Raw genomic sequence first — 10,185 nt, forward strand, 5'->3', positions numbered from 1 at the left:
TAAACTCTCCCACCCCTAGTGGCTGACTGGCCTCTGCCAGGCTGCGCCTCCTAAACCACCGCAACAGCGCCACCAACTGGGGACCGAGTGTTCACACACCTAAGCCTAGGAGAGCCAGGTCGCATCCAACAAGTTGGGAAGCGCTTTCACTTAAACCTATAGGCCGCACATTCACATCCTCTATCCACCTTAGCCTAACCAGGCTTATAGCTGAGAGCAACTTTCCCAAAGCCCTTAACAAACGAGCCTTGGTTGAATGCACATTAGGCAGGAAATATAGTCCCACATCAATTTTTTGCATTACCTCTTCATCTGGGAGATACTGAACAGAGAATATATGCCAGCTATAAGCCAAGGGCTTGGGAGCCAAGGAGGAGCACTATTACCACAAATTCTAAAGGCAAATGATTGGGTTTTACATAGGCCTAAAGACAAAAAAACATGACAGCTTTTTAAACGAGGCATCCTGTAGATGTAATTCCAGTCCTGGAAGGGAAGAGGTGTTTGCAGCGCTGGGGATTGAAATGCGGCTCTACCACTGAATCGCACCCCCAGCTTCTTAAAAAAGGTGGTTAGATCTGAAGACTCATTTTCATTGGAAACAGGCTCCCATTTCTAGTGTCTGTAAAAGAACATTCTTAAAGGGCCTGCGAAATGAGGATAAAGCAAAGAATGCTAGAAGCTCAATATTATGTCAGTTTAGAAGGGAATTAAATGGTGTGGGAAATATGTTTCTCTCTTTTAGTCAAGTCTAGCGACCGCCTCTTATAAAGTCCCCACGCCCCGAATGTTTCTTGCTTTCTCGCTCTTAAATCCCTCTCTCTTCTGCTATGTGGCTGCTAGTCTGACCTGCACGGCTAACCTCCATGCCTAACTCGGAAGACTTGGCTTTCTCTCCCTCTCCCCCATGTCTTGCCTCATACCTGACCTATTGTTTTTCTCTTAAACTCTTAATAAAATTGTCGTCGGAGCTTCAGAAACACACACACACACACATACGCGGGACCCACGGAAAGACAGGCAAGGTGCCAGGCCTGCAAGAACGTCAGTGGGTGAGAGCTGGCTACAGAATTTGCAAATGTGCACGCGCCCGCATAGAAGAGTCTGCGACGTGTATGACGTCAGCTCCAGGCGCGCAGGCGCCGTGGAACGGAACTGAGCCTGCGCAGACTCAGGCGGCGCTCGTGCAGACCAGTGCCGCGCAATGGCGGGCACGGGCTTGGTAGCCGGGGAGGTGGTGGTGGATGCGCTGCCGTACTTTGACCAAGGCTACGAGGCGCCCGGCGTGCGGGAAGCGGTGAGTGCGGGGGGTGTGCGGCGAGGCCGCCCGAGGCACGCTGCCCTTTCCCGCCGCGACCCCGGCCTCTTCTCGTTCTTAGGCTGCGGCCCTGGTGGAGGAGGAGACGCGCAGGTACCGCCCGACCAAGAACTACCTGAGCTACCTGACAGCCCCGGATTACTCCGCCTTTGAAGTAAGTGCGGTGTCCTGAGCCCCGCGCCCCGACCAGGCTTCCTGCCGACTTAGATTTCGGATTGAGGGCTTTAGCTGTGTGAAATGGACATCTTCCAGGTTTACTGCTGCTTGATGCTCATTTTGCATGTCATGTAGGGATCAGTTGGTTCAAAATAGCCAGATGAGCTTTCCGCAGGGTTCATATTACATTAACCCCAGAAATACTTTATTGGTTTCTCTCTACAGACTTGTTTTAAAAAAAAAATACTTTGGGTTTTTTATTTTTAGTAGAGCCCCTAGTAAATTTCACAAAAGCATCCTTTCCCCTTTATTGTCTAAGGTCCACTCCAAACAGGTAGGAATCACGGGATTTTAGTATTTACAATCTTAACTACTTGTACTCTTTGCAGCCACTGGAGGGAGATTTGTGTACCAAAACTCGGGTATTTAGCGGGTGTGTGAATCCCTAACAAACATGTTGAACTGCAGACCATTTTAAATGCGACAGGTGCAACCAAAATGCCACTTAGCTCCTAATCACATATCAGTTACAAACTTTCTACCCTTTTCAAATGCAGCGTGATTCCTGCCTTTATAATTAGTGTTCTGGTTAATTTAGTCCTTTCTTAATAGTTGCTAATGGTGTATTGGACTGTCTTCCTTAGCTCAGAAAACAGTCCTATGAATTACATAACTTCATTTTTATTCTTCTGTCAGTTAACTTTGGTGTTTTCAAGGCTGTAGCTCAAGCTTCTGGAATTCACTAGGACAGGTCAGCTTTGAACTTGAAATAATCTTTCTGCTTCAGGTTTGTGGGTGTTGTAATTACAGGCACCACATCCAGCTCTTAATGTAGAAGTGTGTGTGTGTGTTTAGACACAGTCTCAAGTAGCTCAAAGTGGCACTGAACTCAGTTTGTACCCTGGGGTAACCGTGAATTGCCAATCTCTTATCTGTACCTCCAACTGCTGGGATTAAAGGCATGACCGCCACTCCCAGATTTGATGTAGTTTTGATTTGCATTTTCTGATAACTGTTTGGCTGATTTGCCTGTCTGCTTACTGTGGTACTTGTCCTTTGATGTTTAGGTTTTTCCTAGTCTCTATAGATTGTGGATATTAATCCCCTGTGAGATGAATAGCTGGCAAAGACGTTTATTCTGTAAGGTCTCTTCACTCTGGTAATTGGGGTTTTTTGGAACATACACACACACACACACACACACACACACACACATACATGCACACATGGTTTCTTTGTGATAAGCTGGCTGTCCTGGAACTCCCTTTATAAACCAGGCTGGCCTCAAACTCACAGAGATCCTCCTGCCCCTACCTACTACGTATTGGGATTAAAGGTGTGCACCTGTCGTTAAAAAAAAACAAAAAACTTTTTAATTTGTTGTAATTGTATGTATAAATTATTTTCCTTTGTGTGTGTGTGTGTGCTTCAACATAGGGTTTCTCTGTGTAACAGCCCTAGCCATCCTGGAACTAGCTCTGTAGACCAGGCTGGCCTCGAACACACAGATCCACCTACCTCTCTGCCTCTCGAGCACTGGGATTAAAGGCGTGCACCACTGCCCGGCTTACACACATGGATTCTTGTTGCTCCCTAGACTACTGGACTCCTATCAGAGAGTTGCTTACCTGTGTCTGTATTTTGAAGCATCTACTCTTCATAGAAGTGATGTCTATGCACGCTGAACAGAATGTATTGCACACTTTTAGTCCCAGCACTCAAGAAACAGAGGCAGGCAGATCTCTGAGTTTGAGGCCAGCCTGGTCTACAGAGCGAGTTCCAGGACAGCTAGGACTACACAGAGATGCGATGGAAGCTGGGTGGCTGTCATACGTTAATTAATGGCTGAGAGAGAGACGACTCCCTGCACTTAGGTAGTTGTGATACCTTCCTCGTCTAGAACTCAGGTCCTTAAATGTGCTGTGACCCCTCATGGAGGTCTTATAACTAGTGTGGCTAGTTCAGAAATCAAGTCCCAGATCCAGGATCCTAGCAGTGCTGGTACATGTTGCATCGTGTGATTTTGTTGAAGCTGCTGGGTTTCTTTTTTGTTTGTTTTGTTTTTTGAGACAGGGTTTCTCAGTAGCTAAGGAGCCAGTCCTGGAACTAGCTCTGTAGACCAGGCTGGCCTTGAACTTGCAAAGATCCACCTTTCTCTGCCTCCCCAGTGCTGGGATTAAAGGCGTGCGCCGCCCCCCCCCCCCCTCCACCCACCATACGCTTGAAGCTGCTGTTTTAAACTGGAGCATGTGGGATTTACACTATGTCAGACCCCATGGCACCAGGGGCTTCCTGAAACATTTGGCAGATTTAGTAGGATTAAGAACAGAGGGAGAAGAGGAGTTCTGAAGGGTGGTACCCAGATCTTTACTGCACTGTCAGTGACTCTGGCCAGAGGCAGCAAACTGTTCCTTATGTTTTTGAAGGTCTGTCTGAAGTTGTTGTATTTTATCCTTTACCATCTATACTTGATTGGTTAACATAGAAGCCACATTCTTCCCCAAGAGAGACAAAGACCCCCCTCTCTCTGCAAGCCACATTCTTCCCCAAGAGAGAGACAAAGACCCCCTCTCTCTGCTATTAGTAAATCTAACCACTCCGATTTTATAGTGCTGCAGTGGCCAGCGAGTCTTATCTGACCCTGAAGGGTGAGGATGGTCTGAGCTACCTGTTGGAAATCTGGGTGAACTGCGAGGAAAGCCGATGGTAAATAGTTAGGGAAGTCGTCAGTCCATGGCTACTCCTGCACTTATGCCTAGTGCCAACAGAAGGGCTGTGATCTGCGCTGCTATGAATTCAGTGGTGAGAACTGGCAAGGGTTCTTCAGGTAAAGGAATGTCAGGGCACAAGTCCCAGACCACCTAGCAGGTAGGCAGTGGTATACTTGTGTGCAAATATTGCTATTCTTTAAAAACAGGTGGGGAGGCCGAGTGCTGGTGGCGCACACCTTTAATCCCAGCACTAGGGAGGCAGGGACAGGCGGGTCTTTGTGAATTCGAGGTCAGCCTGGTCTACAGAGTGAGTTCCAGGATAGCCAGGGTTATATAGAGAAACCCTGTCTCAAAAAAAACTTAGTTAGGGCTGGAGAGATGGCTCAGAGGTTAAGAGCACTGACTGCTCTTCCAAAGGTCCTGAGTTCAATTCCCAGCAACCACATGGTGGCTCACAACCATCTGTAATAAGGTCTGGCGCCCTCTTCTGGCCTGCAGGCATACAGACAGAACATAATAAATAAATAAATATTTAAAAAAAAAAACTTAGTTAAAAGAAGGGAGGGGTAGTAATTGAGAGAAGCAAAAGGATCCATTAAAATTAAAGTATCGAGTCTCAGTAAACATTATCTTCAGCACGATCCTGGCCTGATTCTTTGTTGTTTGTGCACCAGACGGACATAATGAGAAATGAATTCGAGAGACTGGCTGCCCGACAACCAATCGAATTACTCAGCATGAAACGGTGAGTGAGGTGAGGAAGGTGGCTGAGGTTGGGAGGGGTCCAGCTGAGTAGGCAGTGAGGGTAGAAGATAGTGTTGTGTGCTGTAAACATGACTACCACCTTTTTAAACCAAAATGTGTTAGCAAATATATTTTTAGCAACTTTTTAAAAAGCTAACAGACTTTACCCAAGATGGGTCATGGTGACAAGCAGGGATGAGAGACATCAGAGTCTCCGAGACGTTTTAGGTTATTTAACTAGTTCATATTTATGGAAATCTCTTTGTTACAATATGCAGCTGCGTTTTATTTGTAAATTAGTTTCTAGGGTAATGGGTTTCTTTACTGCCTCAGTCACTTGTTCATGTGTGGGTAGGGACTGGTAATTGGTTTCTTTGTCTTTATGTAGCAGGTGTATATCCATGAGGACTCTAGTGGAAGGAGTGATTAAAGGCTTGGCAAGATATGCTGGTTTATTTATTTGTTGTATAATTTCAGATATGAACTTCCAGCCCCTTCCTCGGGTCAAAAAAATGACATCACTGCCTGGCAAGAGTGTGTAAACAATTCCATGGCCCAGTTAGAGCACCAGGCAGTTCGAATCGAGAATCTGGAGCTGATGTCACAGCACGGGTGTAACGCCTGGAAGGTGTACAATGAGTAAGACGCATTGGTTCTCCTGAGTTTTCAGTGTCTTTTCATAAGTGTGCTGTGCACACACATTCTAAGTACTTCCCAGCACTTAGAAAGCTGAGGTGGGGGACTACCACAAAGTCGGGGCCTGTCTGGTTTATATATTGAGTTTGAGGCTATCCTAGGCTTATATAGCACAACCCTGGATCCAGAATAACAGCAACAACAGTTATGCTAGATTTGACTTGGGATGTGTCGAACTACAACAGTGAGATGCTGGAGTCCTATCTCAGTTCACTAGGGCTAGCCTCGTTCACATAACTAACCCTGTTCACTGATGGTATAAGAAAATGAGCTCGGAGGGTGATTGACAGTACCATACAATGCAGTCTGATTTTTATATCTATGTGTCGTGTTCTTTAAAGTCCTGGTCAGGATGGTCCCTCACCTGTAGTCCAGCAATGCTCAGGAGGCTGAGATAGGGGGATCACCATGAGTTCCCAGCCAGCTTGGGCTATAAAATAAAGTCTTGCCTTAAAAAAAAAAAAAAGCCAGATGGTAGTGGTGCACACCTTTAATCCCAGAATTTGGGAGACAGGCAGGCAGATCTTAAGAGTTTGAGGCCAGTCTGGAACAGAGGCTGAGGCAAGAGGGTTTCTCCAAGTGCAGGAGTTCAGGGCCATCCTGATCCGCTTAGTGGGACACCCCCTCCAAAACACAAGTCCTGAGAATTTAAGAAGAACCACTGTGGGTGGTGGTGGCACACTCCTTTAATCTCAGCGCTTGAGAGGCAGAGGCAGGCGTACCTCTGAGTCTATAGAGTGAGTTCCAGGACAGTCAGGGCTACACAGAGAAACCCTGACTTTTGTTACTAACATCAGTATCCAGAATCAAGCTGTCAGTGATGCGTTGCGTTAAACAAGCTTTATTTATGAATTATCTAACATACTAGACACGGAGATCCCAGGATGTAGTATTTTTAGCAGAAAAACCTGACTTTGAATAATAAAAATAGGTAGTTTAGTTTTCGTTGGTGTTACCAGATTTCAGAGTGTATGTGCTCTTCCTTCCTTAGAAACCTCGTTCATATGATTGAACATGCACAGAAAGAACTTCAAAAGTTAAGGTAAGTTTTTTTTTATTTGAGTGAGATTTAGATGAGCCCTGATAGAGCGGGGGGGGAAAACCACTAAGACTACATATAGTCCTGTAAAAGTAAATAGCTAATCCACTTTGGTTAAGCAGTTAGTTTTTAATTGTGTATTGCTGTCAGGGTGTGTAGAATAATTACCTTTAAGAAATAGAAATTCAGGGGGCTGGAGAGATGGCTCAGAGGTTAAGAGCACTGACTGACTGCTCTTCCAAAGGTCCTGAGTTCAATTCCCAGCAACCACATGGTGGCTCACAACCATCTGTAAAGAGGTCTGGTGCCCTCTTCTGGCCTGCAGGCATGGAGGCTGAATACTGTGTACATAATAAATAAATCTTTTTTTAAAAAAAGAAAGAAATAGAAATTCATGAATTCTAAATGGTAGATAGCTAGCAGGAGCAGCAAAGGTCAAAGTTTATATTATATGTCGTGGGTATTGAAGGGAAGCTCGGGCTAGACTTTCTTGATGTTTGCTGTTTTATGAGCAGTGGGTTGGGAATCCCTTGAACAGTTCATAGATTGAGCCAGAAGTGTGGAAGACAGCTGTAGCCCCAATGCTGTCTAAAGGGGTTTGTACCTGAGGGTACCTGGTCAGCAGGGGTCACGTGGAACAGTTGGCAGGGAAGCCTGGGAAATTGGCCTGGCCTCCAACCAGAGCTGCGAAGCTCCTTTATAGTTGGAAAGAAGGGTTAGGAAGAGCCAGACGTGCTGCACCGGAGAGCCTGCTCTTTGGTCAAAGGGCTGGTAGACTGTGGATTGGCGGGACCAAATGGCTGGGTAGCATAGAGCTTCACATACAAGTGCAAGAAATTGTCTTCATTTTGGATTTATATTTTTAAGTTGATTTGGTTTTCGACAGTAGATCATTTAACAGATAGCCATTTAATATGTACTAACTGATCTACTGGGGCCAGCATCTGGCACTGAGTTTGCTGTACCTAAGCGGAGGTAAGAATAAGCTTGAAACCTGAAAGCGTGTTTGTGTTCTACAACTCATAAATCTGCAAACTTAGAAAGAACACCTTGGGTAAGTGCAGGGTAACACACTGCACACACATGCACATACAGGAAAGAATCTAGGTAAGTCTGAAAGAGAAGGTCTTTATTTTGGCTCACAGTTGTGGAGAGCTGAGGCTGAAAAAGTGTATCTGTTGACAACCCCGTTAGGGACAGATGCGCCAACCTGGTCCAGGGGATCACATGACAAGAGACAAGGTGGCTGCATGTGTGTGTTTCAGTCTCTAAAGCCACTAGTGTTCTGTTTTTGGAATTCTGTTCTGATAACCCGCTCTAATCCAAACCCCTCTGTAAAGTCCGCCTCTGGGCACGGTATTGGACCAGCTTCCACCCCCAGCACTCGGTGTGAATGTTAGACAGGACATTTGAAGTGCAGTGCACTGAAACTCGCTCAGCCATTGCCAGGGAAAGTGCGCAGAAGGGGGGTTTGTAATCTACATACATGTTTGTAGTTAGTTGGTATTTTGTTTTCTCCCACAATGAGCATATTTTCTGAAATTTGTAATTGAAAAATAATTAACAGAAAGTTAGTTTCTCGGATTAGCCTATAATTGTGTGTGTGAACCCTAAAGAGTTTAAAGATACTTTCTGTATTGTTCTGTTGGTTTTTATCATATGTTATAATGTCATTGGGTTGTATAAAATATTTTTACAGGAAACATATTCAAGATTTAAACTGGCAGCGAAAAAATATGCAGCTCACAGCAGGATCTAAATTGAGAGAAATGGAGTCAAAGTGAGTGTATAATTCACCGTGTCTTATGTTGTTTAGTTCTAAGAGCAAGAGCTAAGATTACAGTAATATTCACGTGGGTGCTGCGGGAATCAGAGAAAGGCTGTTTGTATGCCTGCGGTTGCTGAGGAAGGCCATACAGAGAAGCCAGGACTGCAGACAGGGCTGAGCTACTGCTGAGTGGTGCGTTCTCAGCCCCCAACCTGAGGCCGGTATTCTTGTAGGAAGGGGAATCCCATAATTTGCCTAACTTGTTTGTGCTTTAATTTGTTTTTCCCTGCTAATGCATATTATTTTTAAAATATTCTTCTACATATGCTTACATATATCATTTATAGAAAGGCCTAACTAAGTTGTGTATGGCCATGAGTACCTTACTCAACATGTGAGAAATTAAGGAAGGATTTGAGCTTAAGGCCAGCCTTGGCTACAGAGTGAGAAACCCCAAAAAGAGAAATTAAATACCCTACACCCTGTGATGTTTATATGTCATTCTGTTTTTCTCCGTTCCCCTTCCTCACCCACACCATCCCCTTGTCCCTCTTCCCGTCTTTAGTGCCATGGAGGGAGGGGGCGTCCATATTTTTCTTCAGGCTTGCACTTTTACATTTGCCCTTGAGATTATTGACAGGAAATAGTGACCTCCTTCAGTCTGTGAGTTTTATTTTTTCTTCAGTTCTGGAATCTTGTCCTCCATTTTCTGAGACTCTGCCCTGTTTTCTGTTAGTCTTACACTGTCTTCCATTACTCCTTCCTGTCTCTTCTGTCTTAATTCTTTCCTATTTTGCCATTTCCTGAGGAAAAATTGTCATGAGACAATTGTAGATTCATTTATGATAATAAAAAATAATGCAGAGACATCCTGTGTCTCTTTGCTGCTTTCCCATAAGTGGGCTTCACTTTTTTTAAACAGAAAGTTAAAAATGTTAGTGCCCTGAATGAAACTATATGTTTAAGATAAACTGAAAGAAATTTTGCATGAAGTTATTTTTCCTTTTTTCTTCTCCTTTTGTTTTTTTTCACTCTCCTAGTTGGGTATCCCTGGTAAGTAAGAACTATGAGATTGAGCGGACTATCGTACAGCTGGAGAACGAGATCTATCAAATCAAGCAGCAGCATGGGGAGGCAAACAAGGAGAACATCCGCCAAGACTTCTAACCTTGGGCGAAAGGGAGAAGAGGCCCCTGCAAACCTGAGGCCTGTGGACTTGCTCAAAGCCACTGTCGTGCTTAGGTGTTTAGAGCCTGGGTTGTGTGTGCTGTTGTGTTGCTTCATATGTGTATGTCTTAGCAAAATAAAGGTTTGCCACACGTTGCTATTTTTTTAGCTATAAAAATCTGAGTTTTCAAAGTGAGCATGACTTTAGAATGATCTTGTCCTATTTTATAGCAGAAATCCTTCTTTTAAGGCTTCAGATTTTGTAACGAAGCTTTATTTAAGGCTTCCAAAGTGCTCGGGAAACTGGGCACTTTGAGTGTGTGTTTTTGTTGAATAAAGTACCGTTGTAAGCATTTTTGTGGGTGGGTACAGTGAACTGTATTGATGGTTCTCATGAGTGTGGGGTTCTACAATAGAAACAGGACATGCTTGGTGTTAGGGAATGAGTTGGGACAGGACCTTCTCAGCAACCGATGGCCTCTGTCTTCCTCTCTCTCCTTGCTGTGGTGTGTAGTTCAGGGTTTCAGACTCCTCCTTGAAGACCGTGTAGGCCACGAGGCGCACCACCCTGATGCACAGCCTTAGT

The 10,185-nt window shown here is 44.8% G+C and overlaps 1 protein-coding gene across 1 annotated transcript; it reads left to right on the top strand.

Moving 5' to 3' along the window:
* Positions 1-1,155: 1,155 nt before the first annotated feature.
* Positions 1,156-9,969, top strand: Bcas2 (BCAS2 pre-mRNA processing factor). Its single transcript, XM_041638299.1, has 7 exons — positions 1,156-1,297; positions 1,380-1,472; positions 4,860-4,930; positions 5,407-5,568; positions 6,617-6,667; positions 8,364-8,444; positions 9,473-9,969. Exons 1-7 carry the CDS (start codon positions 1,205-1,207, stop codon positions 9,597-9,599), a joined length of 678 nt encoding a protein of 225 aa, XP_041494233.1. The 5' UTR covers positions 1,156-1,204; the 3' UTR covers positions 9,600-9,969.
* The last annotated feature ends 216 nt before the right edge of the window (positions 9,970-10,185 follow it).

The sequence above is a fragment of the Microtus oregoni genome, unplaced genomic scaffold, assembly GCF_018167655.1.
Source record: "Microtus oregoni isolate MIOR12 unplaced genomic scaffold, Mior012 000054F_ref0000373, whole genome shotgun sequence".
Taxonomy (NCBI): Eukaryota; Metazoa; Chordata; class Mammalia; order Rodentia; family Cricetidae; genus Microtus; species Microtus oregoni.

Bases quoted from the DNA above. Each gene is read 5' to 3' on its own strand.
- Bcas2 (XM_041638299.1), top strand. From the start codon at position 1,205: ATGGCGGGCACGGGCTTGGTAGCCGGGGAGGTGGTGGTGGATGCGCTG. The intron at 4,931-5,406 runs GTGAGTGAGGTG...GTATAATTTCAG, and splicing joins GAATTACTCAGCATGAAACG to ATATGAACTTCCAGCCCCTT. The intron at 6,668-8,363 runs GTAAGTTTTTTT...ATATTTTTACAG, and splicing joins AAAGAACTTCAAAAGTTAAG to GAAACATATTCAAGATTTAA.